Source organism: Synchiropus splendidus, chromosome 5, assembly GCF_027744825.2.
Source record: "Synchiropus splendidus isolate RoL2022-P1 chromosome 5, RoL_Sspl_1.0, whole genome shotgun sequence".
NCBI classification, from domain to species: Eukaryota; Metazoa; Chordata; class Actinopteri; order Syngnathiformes; family Callionymidae; genus Synchiropus; species Synchiropus splendidus.
This window is the reverse complement of record NC_071338.1, coordinates 20,037,561-20,059,362: the sequence shown is the minus strand read 5'-3', so window position 1 is coordinate 20,059,362 and position 21,802 is coordinate 20,037,561. Positions and strand designations below refer to the sequence as shown.

Genomic DNA, 21,802 nt, shown 5'->3' with positions numbered 1-21,802 from the left:
AGACATTTAGAGGCATACACACATTCGTTTATTTTTCTCTGATACAATTGAGAATTATATTTCCAGCGTTTTTAAATGCATCTGCAGCTAAAAAACAAGAATCTCAACTTGCAGCAATCAAAGTCATTCTTCTTTTTTAATGGACCTTCAAATACAGGCTGTGTTGAGAACATAATTTTAATCCCTTTTGCCGAGTGAATTTGTATGTACACAATTTTAGGATAAAACACAGTGTTCTTTGGTCAGACAAAGCCAAAGTAGAAGAAAAAACAAGTGCATTGATTTCACTTTACTATCCTTTCCAGAGTGTACAATTCTCTTTACAAGACAAAGATTTAGGGGAAAACTGAGCAAACTGACACAAGTTGACGCACAACATTACAGCGAAAATTCAAGCAGGGACACAACCAGGAAACTACATTTGCTAGCTAACATCTGTTGAGTCTAGTGCTACGTTTTTGCATGATACAAACAACAACTGAAATCTGCTGATGATTTTTAGCATCACATATTCTGGAAAGTTGACATTAGCAGCCTATATGTGATTTAGTATTCACTTCAGTGATCTTTTGTTTTCCTCCCAGAATGTGAGATGCTTAACTGAGTAACAGATTAATCCCGAAAGACGGCACAGAACTCACAGGACATCAACGCTGCTACCATATTTTCTGGTTGTGCGTACGTGCGGGGACTGAAGCTACCGTCGACAATACATTTAAAGACATTACACTTTATGGTAACACAACCTGGATTATTTACACACAACACTGACCAAGTAGACGGGGATCAAGACTCGAAGGCTGCCAGGAGGGAACTAACCCTGTGACAATTTATGTCAGACCAATTTCTTCCAGAACGCTGCGCGGTGCTTCAGCCTCCTGTTGGTGATGAGCAGCACATTAGTTTGAATCCCGTGTCAAGTCTCACCCTAAATATTTGCCCCAATTGAACAGCTATATTTCGTCTATTTGAAATGGACTCATCCCCAGACACAGTAGAAGAGCCTACCTCCTGCAGCAGGTCGGCCTGTTCGATGGCTTTCAACACATTCTTCTTGGAGGTTTCCTGTGCTTCCCCGCCCAGGAGGAACTCATCAAGGATGAAGTAAGCCTTTTCAAAGTTGAAGATGATATCCAACTCACACACCTGTGAAATATCAAAGGGTTTAAAATAGCCGGGCTGGTATTACAAGTAAGAATACAGAGCTTGTCTGATCATGAAACAGCCCGGATAAAGGATCTTAAAAATCCTTGATAAATCACAGATGAGGGTGAACTGTCGGCAGATGTGCTTTAGATCGAGACAGCGAGGGCAAAGATGGAGGTTACAGAAGAAGTCTTTGGATCCTCCATTTTGATGACTGATATTCAGAATGGTTCTTCTCCAACAGTCAAAATGTAACAGGCATACACGACTGAATTTTAAAAACTCACACTGCCAAAGTATTTGTCCAGCAGCTCAACATATCTGTGGATGATCTCCAGGGTGATCAGCTCGTTGTCCTGATCCTCCACAGCACAACAGAAATACAGACTTGCATACCTGTGTCAGAAAAACAGCAGAAGACCTGTGATCACAGTGCAAGTGAAACCTGTGTATGGAACGTGGACTAACTGCAGCACAAATCCCACAAGATTATTCTAGAGTGCTCCGTGTTCAGCACTAGCTATGAGGGGAGGTGTTTCTGGCATCTAGCAGCAGAGCAGACGGAGCGTAAATGAGAGGACGACAGAAAAATACAGCATCAATTGTTTGTTAAGGACCTCAAGACACAAAGAAAACAGATGCAACACCAAACAAGACGACAAGAATATAATAATCTCATCTAAATGGCTGGCATTTAGAAACACACACTAATATCAGAGGAAAAGATCTTTGCTTACTCACCATTTGTTTTAGGGACACTGTTGTCAGTGGTGGAAAATATAACATGTTTATGAGCATGAACAACCTCAGAATTAGGAGTGTGTTTTGCCTGAGCTACACTAGAGAGATGAGCTTAGCTTATGCACATAATGTTAGGAGAATGAATTGCACGTCGTGCATAGATTTATTTGACAATATCAATTTATTTTCATACAATTTTCTGTTGTTACACAATATTCTAACCCTCTCGATCTCCAAAGTGCTTTTCTTGCTGCAGACAGAAACGTCCTCTTGGCATGATGTTGATGAAGTTATACTGATAACACCTTGGTATTTCATATTTCTCTATCTCGGTCAAAGAACAGTTGCACCCTGCGCCCAGTTGTCTCCCTCCAATCCATCATAACATCATCAATGGCTGCATTCACAATGAAAAACGACCCTGATCATTTTTATGACTGTAAGACGACAGACTGTGACAGTAGTAATGATGATGATGATGATGATGAAACGCTACCTCTTATAGACAATCTTCAGGTCCCTCCACTCCAGGAAGCTGCACATCTTTGGCTTCCTGGCCAGTATGGTCTGGACCAGGTCTCTGGAGATCTTCTTTCTCTCCTTGTCTGACAGAGGAACGTACCATTTCTGCAACCGCAACTTCCCCTGGCGACTGAACAGAAGCATGAACTGCATCTGAGGGGAAAGTAAGAAATATGATGAACAACGATGAAGTGCGTTGAAGAAAGTTCATTAAAAAAGTCTAGGAAGGTGTCATATGGTTCAACGATATAGCGATTTATTCGTGGTTCCTACGTGTTAAATAAAAAAAACCCATCACATTAACTCACAGGATGGACGTAAAACTTTGCGGTACTTGGGTCTGCATGTAAATGGTAAACACATCCTGAACGCATTTGCTGGCGAGTGCCGCCCGCGATCTCTAGCAATATACATCAAACTCAACAAAACCACGAACCCTTTACCTTTGCGTTTGTGTATCAGGCGCCAGTCGTTTACAGCAAATGTCAATCCGAATGACTTCCAAGTCGACCAACGTGTGGATTGAGTGCTGCTGCGGGTTAGCTCGATGCTAACGCAGCTAGCGGACGGTGATGGACACTGGTCAGGGAGACAGCGACGATGATAGCAGCTTTCTGATTGGCTGCAAGAGCTGCAACTCTGTTTTTGATTGGCTCGGATATCCCGTTATCTCTGACGTGATTGCTAACAGGCATCCACGGCTTGCTCGGATGTTTATTTTGATGGTGGAACATCTTAAAAAACAACGCGACTCACTGTACAAACAACACTAGGGTCAAAACAGAGAATAAGAACTACTTCATCAGAATTTACCATCCCTTCAATAACAAATGAACGCTCGGCTAAATGAGGCATATATGTCTTTTTGGTGGGATTTGCTGTCTACAACAGGATTTGTGAAGGATATACCAATAGTTTATTAAATAGTGAAGTTGAACATGACCAAATCTTAGCAGATAAATTGCTACTTTACGAAATACAGAGGGGATTTGGCGCCTCTCAGTGGTCAGACAGCGCAACGCGTAAGCTTCAGAATGGACGTCCAGCAACCTGCACGTCCGCATCCACTCCTCCCACCGAGAAAGCGCTTCCTGCTGCATTTTCTCATGTCATGCGAGGTTTGCCTTATTACAAAACAGATTCATATTTGGACTTGCATGTCAGTGACCTTTGTTATTTGCGCATTTAGTGTTTTGACTGTCGCTAGCTTTAGCAGCGTTAGCCGCTGCAGTGAGACTCCTGTCGACACCGGTCGCTCATCCCTGTTGTGTCCAGGCATGTACATGCATGTAAAAGTTTGTTTGATGCAGCTTTAGATTGTGATCGGCGAGGATGAGGAGCCGCAGTAACTCCGGAGTGAGGCTGGATGGCTACGCTCGGCTGGTCCAGGAGACTATTCTGTGTCACCAGGTGGGTCCACACTCCACTCTCAGGCCCCAAAACATTATTGGTGTTGCATTACTTTCATACATATATTCGTAAGAGTTGTGTGGCAAATATAAAATGGATTAATACATCTATTATTCGTACATTATTAGGTCTTTCTCATCCCAGGTTTTCCCTATATTTGTCACCATTGGAATACACACGTACAAAGTTCACGCTGAGTACTTGGAACTTGTGTTCCTTTATCTTTAGCGGTGCTTGGGTCCACAGAACAGCCCCATGACAACCAACAGTGTCACCCGACAGATGCCGGCGTCCACATTCACAACAGACGTGTACTTTACTGTTACAAAAGCGATAACTTTAGTAGGAGTTTAACATCATGTGGCTACCTGAAGTGAACCTCAGAGCACCATCCATTGACAAGCTTAACAAAACACATCAACAATGAGCCTCACTTGTAGTTTCAACTGAGGTGGACGTTTTGTCTCTTTGGAGTCAGATGAATGACCATGTCATTTTCCTATGTATTACAAGCCTATGGTTACTAATGCATTAGTACTTATTGCATTCTGCTGAGGAAGCTGTGTTTGTGCCGTATGTGTTTTGCACAGAACCCTGTGACCGGATTGTTACCAGCCAGTGCCCAGAAGAAGGATGCCTGGGTGCGCGATAACGTGTACAGTGTCCTGGCTGTGTGGGGGTTGGGCATGGCCTACCGCAAGAACGCAGATCGTGACGAAGACAAGGCCAAGGCCTATGAACTGGAGCAGGTATCTGATGAGTGTTTGTTTGCTTTGGCTGTTTGAATACGTCTGGTAGACCTGTGTGTGTTAGCAGCGCTTGTGTTGCAGTTGTATGTTGCCTGACTGAGCATTGCCAACAAGATTCCACAACACACAGTCCAAACAAACGTAGTGTGGAAAAACAACTGTAAATTGTCTAAGGAAATAAGGAGCCCTGGAAGTGACATGCATGTGTTTATTTTTTGGGGATCTGACAAGCAAGACTGTATTATTATTTTTTTTATCCTGAGATAACAGTTATCTCTAGATAATGTTTGTCTCAAGATAACTGTTATCTAGTGATTATTAGTACAGTATGTCGAGATAATTTATATCTCAAGATAAAAGTACGAATGTTAAAACTGCCTCTCTGGATCAGAATATTGCTGATGGCAAACTCTGTGCGCTTTAAACGCTCTGATCAAGTGCCTTCTACTCAAAATAATGTATGTGGCTAAACTATTACGCAGCACTGGAAGTGACATGCATGTGATTATTTTTTTGGATGTGACATGCATGACTTTATTTTTTTATCCCGAGGTAATAGTTATCTCGAGTAACTTTTTATCTTGTGATAATGTTTATCTCGTATCTCACCGTATTTTCTGAATAAATCACTATATTAAATCTCTATATACAATCAGTCAGTTGTGGGAGGACGGTATTAGTATCTCGAGATACTAATTATCACAAGATAAAAGTTATCCCGAGATACTTTTTTGGTAGAAAATATAGCAGTATAGCATTGATAGTGTACGGAATAGATTTCCTTATGGTGTCTTTTAAAATGTGCTGTATATAGCCATTACGCCAATGTTTTTTTTTTTGTTTTTTTTTCAGAGTGTGGTGAAACTGATGCAGGGACTTCTTCACTGCATGATGAGACAGGTACTATATATTATATTATATATATTATATTAAGGTAATAATAGAAATGTCATTAAGTGTTTTATGTTTCTCTTTTATCGTAGCTTTTAAGAATAACATGATGTCGAGCCTTTAATATGGCCTTCGGTCCCTCTCATCACCAGCACTTATCTTATTTTTAGGTTGCCAAAGTGGAGAAGTTCAAACACACTCAGAGTACGAAGGATTGCCTGCACGCCAAGTATGACACTCCCACCTGTGCCACCGTTGTCAGGGACGACCAGTGGGGTCACCTCCAGGTGGACGCCACCTCTATTTATTTACTGATGCTGGCGCAAATGACGGCCTCGGGTAGGACCCGAGTGGTGGCCTAACTTCCCTTTGAGCCTACTGGACGACCATGTTTTTAAATCCTTGTTGATGTCCACACAGGTCTCCGGATCATTTCTAACCTGGATGAAGTTGCTTTTATCCAAAATCTGGTCTTTTACATTGAAGCTGCCTACAAAGTGGCTGTAAGTTTGGTGTGTAGTTACATGTGTAATGACTTGTGTTGAGATTATTTTGGTTGTGCTTCTCAGGACTATGGGATGTGGGAACGTGGTGACAAGACCAACCAGGGCATCCCGGAACTGAACGGCAGCTCTGTGGGAATCGCAAAGGTGCTTGAAGCTATGCTGTGGAAATGGCTGGTGTCATCTTAAATCACCTGTGTCTGGTGTGTGTGATCAGGCTGCTCTAGAGGCAATCGATGAGCTGGATCTTTTCGGCGCTCACGGAGGACCAAAGTCTGTGATTCATGTTTTGCCTGATGAAGTGGAACACTGTCAGGTACCGTCTCTGAGTGAAACCGGAAATCGTTCCGGGTCTGTTTCCTGTAACTGTGATCTTGTCTTCAGTCCATCCTATGCTCCATGCTGCCCAGAGCTTCAACCTCAAAAGAGATAGACGCGGGTCTCCTTTCAGTCATTTCTTTTCCTGCGTTTGCTGTGGAGGATGCTGATTTGGTGGCCATCACTAAGTCGGAGATCATAAGCAAACTGCAGGTGACGGTTCAATTTCACTCTTATTATATAGTTCTCTCCAACTGCCACACTGATGAAGTCAATTGTATGTTTACTATTTTTATGTAGATAATGACATTTATGACTCAATACCCTGCCGAAACACAACTCAAATTCCTCAAAATGTATTTGCAGGGACGCTATGGCTGCTGTCGCTTTATTAGGGATGGATATCTCTGTCCCAAGGAGGTAAGATATATTTGCTAATTTTGAAAACCGTATTAAAAACAATCTTGTTTTGACATTTTCCTCTGGTTTGTGTTGATCAGGATCCATCGCGGCTGCATTATGATCCAGCAGAGCTGAAACTGTTTGAGAACATCGAGTGTGAGTGGCCTGTTTTCTGGACTTACCTGCTCCTGGACGGGATCTTTAGTGGCGATCAAGTGCAGGTAGCAATGATCCGTGTTCCTCAGTACTGTTGAGTGATTGAGGTACTTCTGGTGTGACAACGCAGGAACGCTGTGTGCAGGTGCAGGAGTACCACGAGGCATTGGAGGGCGTTTTGATCCGAGGAAAGAACGGCATCAAACTCGTGCCTGAGCTTTACGCTGTTCCACTTGATAAGGTCCGGTCATTGTCTTCCACCTATGTAGGGTTGAACAGTGGAAGTGTTGGCACTGAAAACATGCCGTCGCATGCATGGAGATATATGACAGCCTGCCCTCTGCACATCTCCCTGTGTGAACTGGAGCTGGTTCATAACGTGGGACCAGGGAAAACGAAACCAGTCCATGTCATACAAACAATTTGCGATGATGAATTGATCAGTTCTGAGGAGGCCTCTAAGTGAAACCAATGTACCATTGGCAGGTGGAAGAAGAGTACAGCAACCCTCATTCCGTGGACAGAGTTGCTAAAGGGCAGCTGCCACACATGTGGGGACAGTCCCTTTACATCCTGGGCTGCCTACTCACTGAGGTACATGGTCATTTTCTGCAGTCACCAAGAAGGCAGCTGCAATAACAGCAGTGAATCACACAGGGGAAACATGTATTAAAGTCAATCTGTTATGGCTCTGGTTTTTGTTCAGGGGTTCCTGGCTCCAGGGGAGATTGATCCTCTCAACAGGAGATTTTCTACTAACTTCAAACCGGATGTTGTGGTGCAAGGTGGGTGCAGTGGGCGGTCAATTTTGATGGATTCAACATGGAATTAGTTGCTGACCCTGGGATCTGCAGCGAGTCACCCTCCTCCACCATAACCATATAATTGATAGGATCATCTTCCCCAGTCACACCTGCCTCCTTCATGTGCTCTTTTATCTCTCTTTCCCCATGTCCAATATTCATTGTAATTCCTCACCACCATACAATTCCTTCTCCAAACATGAGGGCAGCCACTCTACAGATGTGAGCACTGCCATAACAATGACTATATTTCTTGGTCAGTTTGTGTTCTTGCCGAGTCGGAGGAGATCCAGGAGCTGCTGAGTAACCAGGGGATTGATGTGCAAATGATGTCAGAAGTTCTGCCCATCAGGATCCTCCCGGCCCGGATCCTGAGTCACGTCTACGTCCGACTTGGTATTCACCAAGAATCAAAATTAGTGTTTTGCTGCAATTGCAGTGTCACGTTTCTGCATCTTTGTCACAGGAAATTGCAAGAAACTCAATTTGAGCGGGCGGCCGTACCGGCACATCGGCGTTCTGGGAACCTCCAAGTTTTATGAGATCAGGAATCGCTCGTATATATTCACCCCTCAGGTAAACCAGGAGTCACACACGCACAACATGTGACTGGTTGATTATTAAAGCTGTTTTTTTCCCCAGTTTCTGGACCATCACCATTTCTACTTGGCGCTGGATAACCAGATGATTGTGGAAATGTTACGAACAGAGCTGGCTTATCTCTCATCCTGTTGGAGGATGACAGGACGGCCCACGCTCACCTTCCCCATCACTCGCAGCATGCTCGGTAACCTTCTGACCCGTCCTATTGTACTGGTCCAGTGTGTGGGTCTGAGCTTCCCCAAGTTCCAACCAACAGTTTTAATGTGGAAGTGACTTGTGTGTCGTGTATTGTAGGAGTTCTATTTCTCTGGAAGTGAATGAGATACATGAAGCTTTGTGTTGGACTTTCTTTTCTGTTGTGCCTCCAGATGAAGATGGAGATGAAATCGATCCGTGTATCTTGTCAACCTTGAGGAAACTCCAAGATGGATACTTTGGTGGAGCAAGGTTTGCTTTTGTTTTATGGCCTGGACACATTATTAATATACGTGTGTGTATATATATATATATATATATATATATATATATATATATATATTAGTGGTGAGACTTTAATGAGTTAATTACGATTAATTAATTACAACAAAAAAACGTTTAAATGTTTTTATCGAATTTAATTTAATTGAACAGTTTGCTCTCCAGACAACACAGAACCTTTGTAAGTGCAGGAGTTCCTGGTCCACTGATCACACTGATGCACAAGACACGTGGCAGCTAGGATGATAACAACAACAAACATGGAGGAATCCCTGAACAAAAGCAAACAGATTGGTTTTGTTTGCTTTTGATGTTGTTGTTATCATCCTAGCTGCAACATGTCTTGTGCATCAGGACGTTTTTCACTACACAATGGCCAGGGTTTCCACTACTCTGAATGTACCTGAAATTCTAATAAAATTTAAATTGTTATACACATATTTTCATGACATTAAAAGAGCTTAAGTTTAAATAAGGTGATATAAAAACTTGAATATGGTACTTCTTATATCTTCATTTATGTAACTGATCTGTATGAACCCGAGTTTGCCCTTCTGTTACCTTGTTGTTCTCTTTCCACAGGGTGCAGATGTCGTCCCTTTCAAGCTTTCAAACCACCTCCTTCCACACTCGCCTCAGCTTCCTGGATGAGGAGAACGATGACAATCTACTGGAGGAAGATGAGGTTGATGGGGATGAAGAATATGGCGAAGAATACCTCAGCTGTGGCCCTACAGGTGACTTTTCAATAAATCCTGTGAGTTCAACTGTTTAATCGGTTCTTGTCTCCAGGCAAGTCTGAGGACATGTTCGAGCAGTACCTCACCCAACTGCTCCACAGCACCACCGTCAAGTGTCACCTACCTCCCATCCAGAGGGGGCAGCACCACGTCTTCAGTGCTGAACACACCACCCGAGATATACTGTCACTAATGGCACAGGTCCAAGGCCTCAACATGCCCAGTGAGTCGAGCAGAAATTCTGTGATTTTCATGGCTTTTATAGCCAAAATTCTTTCATTATTATTAGCTGATACTCAGTGTCCTCAAATAACGTTGAGCCTTGGGGAACACCTCCATGTGTCGTCATGGAAACTGACACGATAGATTCCTTCTAAAGTGCGTCTGTGTTCCAGAGTCTTCCATGTACCTGCCAGTCGGCCCCGTCATGAAGCGCAGCAGCAAACATCGTAAAGCTCTTAACCTGCTGGAAGTCCCACACCCTCACCACGCTGCACATGCACACAAGTTAAAGGTACCGTTCTACTTTTCCCCTTGTGTCTTTAAAGTTCTCATCTGTGTCGCCCCATAGTCCCATAGTGTGGCAGATCTACACCTCCCCCGAGACTCCCATGGTGATACGGACTTCGCGGCACTGGTGCGGCAGCTGAAGGAATGCCCGACTCTGCAGGACCAAGCTGACATCCTCTACATTCTCTACGCCATGAAGTAGGCGACCGCTTGGGTCTCATCAGGCTGCCTGTGACTGCTGTGGTGTCTTTCGTTAGAGGGGCGGATTGGCTGGTGGAGCTGTCGGGTCCTGGTCAGGGCGGGGTCAGCGTGCGCACCTTGCTGGAGGAGCTCTATGTTCAAGCTGGAGCCTGCAAGGAGTGGGGTCTGATCAGATACATCTCTGGGATATTACAGAAGAGGGTGGAGGTCCTCGCTGAGGTGAACAAACTCTGAAAAACTCCAGTGTTTCTCCCTTTATTAAGTTGGGGTTAACTGGCGCTTTCGCACTGTGGGTTCTGTCTCGGGTGAGTCTGACTCAGCCCCTACTGTGCAGCCTCGCACCTCTGCGCCTCAGGCAATGTCCTTTTTTTTTGTTGTCAGCTGGCGGCGCTCTGCGCAAAATAGCTGGTTTGTGATCCACGATGAAGCAGGTCTTAAGGAAGTTGTCATCAGCCGCGTGACAACCTATTTACCACCATCGGCTTAACCTCCTTATTTCTCTATCAGTTCTTAGCATTATGAGTCGTCCTCACCTCAGAACCAAAATGATGACGGCGCTCCGCCACGGCTGTGACAGAATGTGGCGTTTCACAGCCAAAACTAAACATGAAAGAGTGTTGTCATGTTTGTTTCCGGCGTCTAACGCCGAGTCGCCAGAGGCGAGAAGCTCACCACCCGGTGAGAGTTTCCAGAGACGGGGATGAGGTCTGCGGCCAAAACCTGACTCGCTTGTGTTCACATCTCAGACTTCTGAGCCAAAAGAGCTTTGTCTTGAGACAGAACCCGTAGTGTGAAAGCACCCTAACACTCAGGACAGCTATGTAACGCCTTCAACTATTTATTCCCCAAACAACCTGTAGTGTCTAGAAAAGAGCCCCAAAATTGCAGAAAACAGTAAACATTGCTATGATCATTGAAAAAGAAAGGTAGCATGAAGTGCAAATTTGTATTATTGGCAACAACATCAACTTCATCACTTAATAAAAGTGTGAAAATTCTTCTTCTTAAAGAAAGTTGAGAAAATGACCCAAATAAAAGTAATTCAATTGTATATCACAGTGAAGAAAACAGCTATGTGAGATTGAAAATAAACAGGGAAAAACATTAAATATATATCGTCCAAAATAGGCAATATTGATTTCTGTACAGCTAAATACTCTAAAGTTCAGTATCAATTTCACCCTTCAGTTGGGTGTTAAATAAATTTTTGAAGTTTTAATTTGACTCATAAGTGGCCTGGAAAATAAGAGCAGCGCCTTTATCTAATGCGTGTTTGGTGTTCAGGCCTGCACAGACCTGATCTCTCACCACAAGCAGCTGACGGTGGGTCTCCCTCCAGAGCCCAGAGAAAGAGTCATCACCGTGTAAGTTCTGGTGAAAATGCACTCACCATTGTCGCCGTTACTGACTTGGTCTCGTTCATCTGTCAGTCCACTTCCTCCTGAGGAGCTGAACACGTTGATCTATGAGGCCAGCGGTCAGGACATCAGCATCGCCGTCCTCACACAGGTGAGCGTGTTGACCCTGCCGCTGACCTCATGGTCTCACTTCAGTCTGCGTGTGTGTGTGTTGTAGGAAATCATGGTGTACCTGGCCATGTACATGCGCTCGCAGCCCGCCCTGTTCGGGGACATGCTCCGCCTCAGAATTGGACTCATCATGCAGGTGATGGCCACCGAACTGGCCCGCAGCCTCCACTGTTCAGGTACAGTGTCTCTCAGCTGTGCTCGCATGTGACGCACCAACCTGCGGTGAAAATGTCTCTGTAGGGGAGGAAGCCTCCGAGAGTCTCATGAGCTTGAGTCCTTTTGGGATGAAGAACCTGCTGCATCACATCCTCAGTGGGAAAGAGTTTGGAGTGGAAAGGAGCAGTGAGTGAAAGCTTTCGGTGCTGAGTGTAAACATTTTCACTGTCCTTGTCAGGGATTTCTGTTTAATATTTCATGCTTTTGACTTTAAGAATCAGTCCGCAGTTCATTTATGTTGTAGTTCTGTCATGTCGAGTTCCACCGTGCCAAATGTCTCATCTGCTCTCCAGTGCCCCCAGTCATGTCTACGGCCACCAGTCCAGCCATCTCCATTCACGAGCTGGGTCACACTGGCGCCACCAAGACGGAACGCACGGGGATACACAAACTGAAGAGCGAGATCAAACAGGTGGGTCACACATGCACCTGCCAGCCCCAGGAGCAGCTGGAGCCTGGACACACAGTTGGGATGCCACTTCGCAGGGTGCCGTTTGAATAGACGTGGTGACGTGTAGCCCCTGTAGGTGGCAGCAGAGAGCAGCTCACTGCACAAAAGCGCTCCTGTGATTTAGCAAACATGACGGAGGATGTGGCGGTTCATTTATGACGCGGGATAAAACGCCACTAAACAGCTTCTCTGTTTTAGTGATGTTGGAGTGAGCATTAGCATAAATGGGCTAATCTAGTGATAGACTCTAATTCTAAATATGGAAGCATGTGTTCACTTCCAGGCTTCATGGAGACAAAAGAAACGCCATGTACAGTGGTGGAAAAAGGTTCCTTTTGACACTGCCTCAATGACAAATCTATTGTTTCACCAGGTGTGGCTGCATTATACAGAGAGAAACAAATACAAATGACTATTTTTTTGCTTATTGTTTACAAGAAACTAAATTCTTGACAATATTTAAGTCAACAAATAACGTGAACAGTAGAGCAGGATGCCTCTTTTCTACCACTGTATAGCTGTTCAACCAGTCCTTTGGTGTGAGTCTGAGTCCTTTTGGAGTCTAGATGGAAGCAAAGGTGACGCGGTGTATTTAGATACTAGTCTAGGCCATAGTTTTGCTCGGGGGCAGCACAGGTGCTTAGCTGAAAACCTAATTTGGTAGCAGACGTGTTGACTTAAAAGATTCCGCTGCAGGTGAATGTCTGGTAAAATAGTTTGCCTCTGCCTGTTCTTGTTTCCCTCCACATACGCAGCTGGACGACTCTCGGCCGATCAGTGTGGGTTTATCACCGACATGTCGCGCCGTCAGCTGCTAACAGAGCGTGTCTAACATCATCTTGCTCTCTGCTAGAACCATCTCCTGCCGCCGTCGCTAGTGGGACATCTCATCTATCCTTGTTGTCTCATGCTTGTGTTGTCATCCTCATCTCAGACTGTCCCTCTGTCATCCATGTCCATCTGTAGATCTTCAGCGGCGGTCATTCCCTGAGTAGTAATGTCACTTCTCCTCGCTCTACGGTAAAACATCTCACCTCGTCGGCCCGGGACTGCGAGAGAGGGCTGAGCCGTCCTGAAGGGTGAAGCGGTTTTCTGAGCAGCTCTTTATCAGTAATTCTGTCCGGCACATTAGTGACGGCAGCGTATTTCAGCCACATTTGCACACACAGCCTTTTATGAAATTCTTCTTCATGAAACCATTGACACTACTGTACATTGCAGTCAATCATAGTTTGCTTTAGTTCAAGATGAGCTGGCATTTAAACTCAAAACAGCTTCACCCTTTAATGAACATTTTGCAGTCTAACTTGCGTGCATGAGTGCTGCATGCGCCTCAGTTGACCCACACTGTTGTTGACCTCACCTTGCATGCTGGCAGCGGGAAAAGATGCAAACTGAACAGCAAACTGAGATGCAGTCGACCGTACTGTGAAGCTCATGAAACGTCGAATGTCTCCATGACAACCTTGCCACGTCAAACATGTCTCATGGCCCTGAACATTTTGTCTCATGATCAACTGTTTTTTCACACAGATTAAAAACTAGCGTTAAAACAGTACTTGAGCAAGCATGATGCAGATTTGAATAAAATATCATTTGTTTTGTTTAACTATTATCATTGTTGTTTTCCTTATTTCATTATGATGCTAATTATTATTTGAATCAATGTTATGTGTATTTCATTAAAAGATGGAAGAGGGTTTTTCCAGCCAAGAAATTCTTGATAGCAACGCATGTCATTACTGTTGCCATTTCTCCCAATAAAAATATATGAAATAAAGTATATGGCTACAGTTGTGATCTTGCTAAATACTGTCCAAGACACCGTCTATGTGCAACTTTAGTTTTTGTGATATTGTAAATTCATATAAAGAACAAACTGTGATGGGCTTTATAATAACTTGAGAGGTAGCGTTGAAGTGGCTAGTGGTGTTGCACCACTGCTGGCTGGAGTTTGCATCTTCTCTCATGACTTTCTTCTGTCACTCTAAAGAAAAACGTCCCTCATACAGTGGACTGGGGAGCTTTCCAGGGTGTCCTCTGCTAAGACACACGCTCACTGATGACTAAAGAAATGCATGTTTCACTGACAGTGGGATTCACTGTGACTTTAGCAGCTTCTATTGCAGCCTTAATGGTCCTTCTTTTGCTGTGCAGCGCTGCAGTAGTCCCTCCACCCCCAGTGGAGTCTTGTCTCCAGTGGGCCCTGGCCCGAGTGATGGTCAGCTGCACTGGGAGGAGACGCAGGGTCAGTGGTTACGAAGGCGACGGCTGGACGGGGCCATCAACAGAGTTCCTGTGGGCTTCTACCAGAGAGTGTGGAAGATCCTGCAGAAGTGTCACGGCCTGTCCATCGACGGCTACGTGCTGCCGTCCTCCACCACCAGAGAGGTGGCGCTCCAGAGCCAACAGCGCTGATGTTCTTAAACCTCCTTTGTGACATGTGGTCGACTGTGTGTGTAGATGACGGCTGGAGAAATCAAGTTTGCCGTGCAGGTGGAGTCGGTTCTGAACCACGTGCCTCAACCTGAGTACCGGCAGCTGTTGGTGGAGACTGTGATGGTGGTGGGCCTAATAGCTGACGTGGACGTGGAGAGCATTGGGGGCATCATCCACGTGGACCGAATCCTTCACATGGCCAACGAGCTTTTCCTGAGTGACCTGGTACCACTCGCTTCCGTCTGGACCACAGCTCACTGTCCATCCTCCTCTCACCTGTTTTCTCTTTCAGAAATCTCGCAGTGCCAGCGACTACTTCCTGCAGAAGGACCCTGCAACCGGAATCTGCAACTTCTTCTACGACAGCGCCCCTAGTGGCAGCTACGGCACTATGACTTATCTGTCAAAATCGGCTGTTACCTATGTCCAGGACTTCCTGCCAAGTTCAAGCTGCTTGATGCAGTGAAGATGGGAACCACTGACCTGACATGGACCAACTACACAAGTCCCAACCTCATTTTTGCATCATGTCATCGTGTGAACCTTTCAGATCGAAGTTCACAAGAAAGCATTTCTTTTAACTGAGCCAAACAAAACTTGAAGCAGATTTTACTCAGAGTTGAACATATTCAACATCAAGACTCCAAGAATGCTGCAAACAGTTTGTCAATTCTGACTTGCGACTCCCAGGAGCGTGTGACATCATCTTATGAACTAATCTCTGAACTGATACATTTAAATTCCAGTGTTTTTAATGGGAATAGAGTGCGCCAGTCATTCCTGATTTATATTTATTTATATTTAATTGGCCAGAGTTGTTTAGTTTGGTGCTAAAATTAGGGAAATCTCAACAGTGAGACCAGTGTGCATGTATGTGTTGTCCTCCCTCATTTGTGTATAGAAATATATGTGAGTTGTGTAACTGTACTTGCAGATGAATGGTGCGCATGTCCACACAATACTGTATTTTATTATTACTTGTTGCGATGGCCATGTATTCGTGTACAAACAGAGGTATAATAAAAATATATTCAAGAGCCAAGTCTATCTGAGACAGTGAGTTGAGACCTTCCAGGGTGCATCTCAGCTGAGTCCAATTTGGTTCTCAGCTGATCTGTTCTGACAACCAGTGTATGTTAGACCGTCAGTAGCTGCCCATACTTTTTAAGTATTGCCAGATTATATGTTTATTCATTATTTAGTTAGGAAAAAAAAGTGAAATGTTAATGTTTTAGACAGAGTTTCAGAACACTGGAATGAATTTAGATTCAGGGATCTTACATGAGAGGCCCTTTCATGCTCATTGTGTTGTTGTGTGGCTTTTAAATGACACCGGATCCCAGTGTGGCGCCATCGTAACTTTCTTATAAAATAAAATACTTGATGAATCTCATCTGAATTCTCATACCAATAATGTGCTCTTGCGCAAAGCTGCTGTAACAAGTCGTTATTTATACTTACTCTGTCGGTACATTTGTCCCAGGTGTGATAATTTAAAACAAAGACCACGGTATGTAGAGGTCACTTCCTTGCCCTCGGCACACACTTCTTCCAGCTGTAAGAGGAGAGACGGTGGGTGGACGGACAGGCGCACTTGTGTCCTCCTCTCTGGTTCACACACAGGTGAGAACAGCCTCCGTTCTTACGGCTGCACTCGTTGATGTCTGGCGGTGAGGGGCGGGAAAAATGTCAAACTCAAACTGATCCAAACAGGGGCAGCAGTGGGTGCAGGTTTTTCTTCCAACCAGATAAGCGCACACAGTTTAACCTGCACCCACTGTGAGGTGCGGTTTGAGACCCCTGCTCTAGAAGGCAACTATGTCACACTCACCGAGGCAGCGCCGCCCATCGGTGTGAAGAGAGTATCCTTTTGGGCAGATGCAGCGATAAGAGCCAGGCAGGTTCACACACCGCCAGTCGCAGTCCAGCGCCTCGCACTCGTTTATGTCTGAGGACAGAGATCAAGATCTACTGTTTATTCTTTTGAGGACAGATTTTGAGTTCCACATTTTCCCTACCAGCACACTCCTCTCTAAGACCATGGAGCTTTTCAGTTGAGATCTGGCTCTTCCTGAAACCAGCCGGACACTCAGAGACGCATGTGAGTCCATCTCCAGCCAAGACGTGTCCACTTGAGCAGGAACAGCTGAAGGACCCCGGTGAGTTGTGGCACTCATGTGCACACGGACCTCGTCCAAGAACGCCAGCACACTCATCTATGTCTGTGGCGGAGGAACAGCAGTGAGCTGGAGGCATGCGGCGTGTGACTGTGAGCAGGTGAACCTTGGCAGTGGCTGTGTCCGGTCTGAAGCTGGTATCCAGCTGGACAATGACAGTAGAAGCTCCCAGGAGTGTTGACGCAGCTGAAGACGCAGAGAGTCACGGCTGCTGGCTGCAGACACTCGTCCACGTCTGAGTTGGAGACAGAACGGGCTGATGACGACTGAATGATGCATCAAGACAAGAGCCTCACCTGTGCAGGAGGTCTGGTCACTTGAGAGCAGGTATCCGTCATCACAAGCACACTTGAAGGAACCAAAAGAGTTGATGCATCTGTGCTGGCACTGGTTCTGATGCTCCAGACATTCGTTGATGTCTGAATCCACATGTGAGAAATCCACATGAGATCGATGAGAATGATCCTATGACCCGGATCGCAAAAATGGCCTCGTCTGGACCTCCAGATGTGTCCAGCAGTCGCAGCATGTGGGGGCTTCAAGGCGGATGGCTCACCTCGACATGTCCGGCCGTCCTCCAGGAGGATGAATCCAGGTCTGCACCCGCAATGAGACCTGCTGTGGGTCTGATGGGAGGTTTGGTTCTGCAGAATGGAGTCCAAACAGAGCTGGCTACAGCCTCCGTTGTCGATAGAACAGGAAGTAGATGCTGGAAGGATGATAAGCACGAAAGGTATTTCTGGGATTTAAGGACACAGGGATTAAAACTCCACAGCACAGGTGCCGAGATTTGGCTGCAACCAGAACCAGGTTTAGGCATCAATGATTTTATTCAAAGTTAAAATGACATTGGATCCCTATTGAACACACCAGTATGTGTCCGAACAATACAGAGCTGAAATCTCTACTTCCCAAACACGCCCACTCTGCTGTGATTGGTCAGGATGAATGCCTCCATAAAACCCCTTTAACCTATGTACTCACTAACTTGTATCACGCACTGCATCTCTGATCTGAAGCACGCAGACACGTCTCAGCTACGCCTCATCTAATGAGGAGGTGGGCGGTTCAAGAGTTGCACTGGAGGTGGAGACAAGCGCAGTGTGATGTAATCATGCGCTTGACTCTCGTAACCTTTAGAAAGAAATAACTTCAATACCAAACATCATCATGATGTGCCACTTACTGCATCATGGAGGGGGAGACATATGTGAAACATATACCTGAGTCAGGAAAGTTGGATTGGGAGGTTAGTCGCTCTTTAAATGAAACAACCACATGAAAATGAAGTGAAATGAGGCTATTTCAGTGTTTTTTTGTTCTCTAAAACACTGATACTTAACTATGGGGCCGGGGCCCATGGTTGGGCCACGAGGGCCTCCTAGAGGGCCGCTAAAACTTTTTTTGTTTTACACCTTTGGGCCATGAGGGCCGCAAGATGCTCAGTTTTAATACATGAGCTACGTATGGTGGCAGTAGAGTATCTTTGAACTGACTAGACAGCTGCAAATCTGTGATAGTTAACAACTATGGAGGTCTTGAAAAGAAAAAAGAAAAAAAAGAAAGTGATGCCACCACCATGGCAACAGTAAAAACTGTTTGTGAAAGCAGTGTGTCAGAGATTAACTGGGAGTGACTAAAAAGGATAAGATCCCATTGACAGATCAAGATCAGAGACAAAATGTTTGGACATGCAGGCAAAAAAACAGGTAAGAGAAGACGGTGTCAACCAATGAGGTTCATGAATGTGGTAAAGGAGGACATGAAGAGGATGTGAGCAGGCAGCAAGATCAAAGATAGGTTGCAGTACAGGAGGCTTTCATTTTCTCCCTCTTATTTCCTTAATGATGTCACACTGCCTGGAGCTTGTCCCAGCTACAAGAGGCATGGGACACTGGGCACACACTAAGCACACGATCACACCCACCAGTTAACCTCTCCAAGTGATCGGATGGCGGGAGGAAACCAGAGTACCCAGAGGAATCATACAAACATGCATAAAAGCCAGAAAAACAAACGTACCGACACAGACTGGTGTGACTCCACTCCAGGTTCCTCCTTCCTGGCAGATGCTGTGTGCGTCTCCATGAGCCAGAGTGTAACCACGGCTACATCTGTACTGTATGTAACGTTTGGTCTCTGAAGTGCCTTCGTTGTGAAAGTGGATCGACCCATGTGCAGGAACTGGGGGACTTGGACACACAGGACCGTTGGCAGGAGTGTCCGTGTTAGTAACGGGGACACTCTCTGTCTGGAGTTGAGGGGCGCTTGGAGAAGCTGTTAGATAAACTGAGGAGTCGGGACGGAGCGAAGGGGCGGCAGATGTGGAGTCATGCAGTAATGTTTCAGAGAAGCTACTGACAGCCCTTGGTGCTGAGGATGGAGGACAAGAACGGGTCAGCTGGGCTTCACTGGTGAGGATCCTGGACTCCTGAGGTGTTGAGGTAGAAGTTGACAGCTTGTTCTGCTGGACTGTAGAGGTGAGCGTCACAGAGGAAGCAACGCTGACAGTTAATGTACGAGCTCCTGAAAATGCCGTGGAAGCTTTCCTTGACTCTAATGACACAGTAGCGGAGACAGCAGCAGGTAGTGGTGGTGATTTAGAGGGAACAGATGGACGAGGAGATGTTTGTGTGACTCGGCCTGTGTCTCCTTCAGCCAGTTCATGCTTCATCAGGGTTGTTTGTGGTCCAATGCTGGCAGCATGAGGTAACCTGGTAGTTGTGAGATTATGGAGGGATACATCATTCTGTGAGTTAGTTGTAGAGTTGACGTCCTGAGTGCTGAGATTGGTTTGTGTTTGGGACTCAATTGAGGACAGCGAATCTAAGGGAATGTCCTTGGAGAAGATGAGAGAGGTGGGACTATTTTGGGATCCTTCCTTTACTTCTCCGGCCTCTGAGTTTGTTCCTTCTACCTGGACATCTGGTGCAACTTGGTCGAGTTCTGAGAAACAAACATTTGAAAGACATGGTTTCCATAAAGGAGGTGGTTCACTTTTCAACAAAACCAGGCACCTTACATGCACTTCCTGGAAGAAAATAGAAACCAAGTATTGTGCACCAGAAAACATCAACAGATGTCTGGAAAACCTTTCAAACTTAAATGGAGCTATTAAAAAAAAGTCAGTTTAACCAAAATTCAAAAGTCAGACACAAAAAAATGTCTGATTTTCATTGGCTCATTTTCAAGACATTTCCATTTCTCACCACTTCTGTCAGCTTCCAGTTATTCACCTGCCCACATGGGGTTTTCTTTTACTAATGGAGCGGGGCCAAGGATTTTGTCCACTAGTGTAAATTATCTTTTAAGAGCGGACAGAGGACGATCGTCACACCCCAGAGCATTTTGAGGAAAATTCTTCACATTCTCACCTCGACATTCCGGCTTGCTGCCGTTCCAGATGTGGCCTTTGCAGAACAGCTTGGAAGGACCAAGAAGCCTGAAGCCGCTGCTGCAGCTGAATATGACCGTGGAGCCGTCGTCCGTCATGCTGCTGGTTCCATGTGTGATGGGGCCAGGACTGCTGCAACCAAAACCTTCATGGATGACAAAACATTTTTGTCATGGATGGTGGACAGATATTACATTTTTTTTACGCTGAACGATGGGTGTTTTGTTATTGAGTGAGACAGAGGAGAGGAGATGCTCTTTTAAAATACCATGTAACAGAACATACATTTTATTCATATAAAGACTCCTTCAGCGCTTTCTACATCAAGTCCACAATAAACTTGTGTTTGTATTCCTACATTCATTTATGTAAAGAAATACTTAAATATTATATATATATTAAGATTCAACAGTGATTTTCTTGGTGCAGAGGACATGAAGCCTCTGTTGGCAACAACCAAAATCAATACTAAGTGTAAGTGTGTGAGATTATGCTGAGAGTCCCAGTCAGTAAAGCCCATTGAACTCACTTGAGCCATTTACCAACTTAATAAAGGTCACTGCTTGAGAGAAAATCAAAACGTCTCTAGCTTGGACAAATAATTTCTAAGTCCCCAATAGACTGATAATAAACCCTTCAATATTCATCTTTTGGTGGAGAGCAGCCTCTCATAGTGTCCTGAGGGCTTCTTTCATTAATTTCCTGTTTGTTTTTCTTACTCACCAACACAGACTGGGGGGTCTCGGGACCAGTGTCCAGCCACACAACTGTTGGTCCTGTATCCATGAAGCTTATATCCAGGCCGACAGCTGTAGACCACCATCAGGCCACCGTAACGGAAGAACGTCCGCCCGTTCTCTAGATGTTTAAATCCACTGCAGCTGTCTGCTCCACATACTAAAGACACAAATTCTGACATGAACAACACAGCGAAGACGAAGACGAACTGGAGGTCTTTAAATTACCTGTCACACAAGTGCAGAGAGCAGTCAGCACATTCAGCAGCCACATCTGAACTCGGGAGGATTTGAAAGCAAAGTGAGGAGAAGAATTTGGAAATAATAAAGGCAGGAGGCTGATGGGAGGGAGGTGAAGGGGGGGAGAGGAGGGAGGGGAAGGACCACATAGCAGTCAAATACTTAGTGAAGGTAACCCGTTTCCACAGTGTATGTTCGATGCCCATTTTTACTTTCTTAATATGCATGTGGGGGTCTAATGAGATGCCCAGAGAAGCAGACACTGGGACTAAAGGAGAGAGGTTGTTCGTTCTGATTCAGCTGGTGGTGTAAATGTGTTTATTTTGCACGATGGTGGCCAGACACCTTCAGGGAAACTGGAGCCCTGTGTTCAGAGAGGCCGGCAGGATGCCTGGACGTGTTTAACAACCTTCACTGTTGACGAATCAGTGAGAGTCTGAAGGCAGG

General features: G+C 45.2%; 3 protein-coding genes across 4 annotated transcripts; 1 reads left to right on the top strand and 2 right to left on the bottom strand.

The window, feature by feature from the left end:
* Nucleotides 1–12: 12 nt before the first annotated feature.
* LOC128758893 (AP-1 complex subunit sigma-2-like) lies at nt 13–3,021 on the bottom strand. Its single transcript, XM_053865362.1, has 5 exons — nt 2,853–3,021; nt 2,384–2,562; nt 1,434–1,542; nt 1,009–1,146; nt 13–878 (listed from the first exon to the last, which is right to left on the bottom strand). The coding sequence occupies exons 2-5, from the start codon at nt 2,560–2,562 to the stop codon at nt 831–833; spliced, it is 474 nt and encodes a 157-aa protein (XP_053721337.1). The 5' UTR covers nt 2,853–3,021; the 3' UTR covers nt 13–830.
* Nucleotides 3,022–3,428: 407 nt separating this feature from the next.
* phka2 (phosphorylase kinase, alpha 2 (liver)) lies at nt 3,429–16,168 on the top strand. 2 transcript variants are annotated; one of them, XM_053864557.1, is made up of 32 exons: nt 3,429–3,527; nt 3,720–3,819; nt 4,410–4,568; nt 5,421–5,468; nt 5,630–5,798; nt 5,880–5,962; nt 6,029–6,109; nt 6,180–6,278; nt 6,347–6,493; nt 6,647–6,700; nt 6,781–6,903; nt 6,984–7,079; nt 7,325–7,432; nt 7,545–7,623; nt 7,903–8,037; nt 8,108–8,217; nt 8,284–8,428; nt 8,613–8,691; nt 9,304–9,458; nt 9,514–9,684; nt 9,857–9,975; nt 10,033–10,169; nt 10,229–10,391; nt 11,457–11,536; nt 11,603–11,681; nt 11,748–11,877; nt 11,942–12,043; nt 12,211–12,329; nt 13,335–13,388; nt 14,526–14,759; nt 14,832–15,032; nt 15,100–16,168. In XM_053864557.1, the coding sequence occupies exons 2-32, from the start codon at nt 3,742–3,744 to the stop codon at nt 15,271–15,273; spliced, it is 3,711 nt and encodes a 1,236-aa protein (XP_053720532.1). In that variant the 5' UTR covers nt 3,429–3,527; nt 3,720–3,741; the 3' UTR covers nt 15,274–16,168. The 2 variants fall into 2 exon arrangements, with proteins under 2 accessions (XP_053720532.1, XP_053720533.1); XM_053864558.1 differs by lacking the exon at nt 13,335–13,388 and adding an exon at nt 13,124–13,147.
* On the bottom strand, nt 15,476–21,469 carry si:dkey-163f14.6 (sushi, von Willebrand factor type A, EGF and pentraxin domain-containing protein 1). The gene is made up of 10 exons (XM_053864565.1): nt 21,344–21,469; nt 21,102–21,275; nt 20,359–20,523; nt 19,007–19,930; nt 17,541–17,693; nt 17,281–17,403; nt 17,091–17,219; nt 16,826–17,029; nt 16,639–16,755; nt 15,476–16,471 (listed from the first exon to the last, which is right to left on the bottom strand). The coding sequence occupies exons 1-10, from the start codon at nt 21,387–21,389 to the stop codon at nt 16,329–16,331; spliced, it is 2,178 nt and encodes a 725-aa protein (XP_053720540.1). The 5' UTR covers nt 21,390–21,469; the 3' UTR covers nt 15,476–16,328.
* Nucleotides 21,470–21,802: the final 333 nt, after the last annotated feature.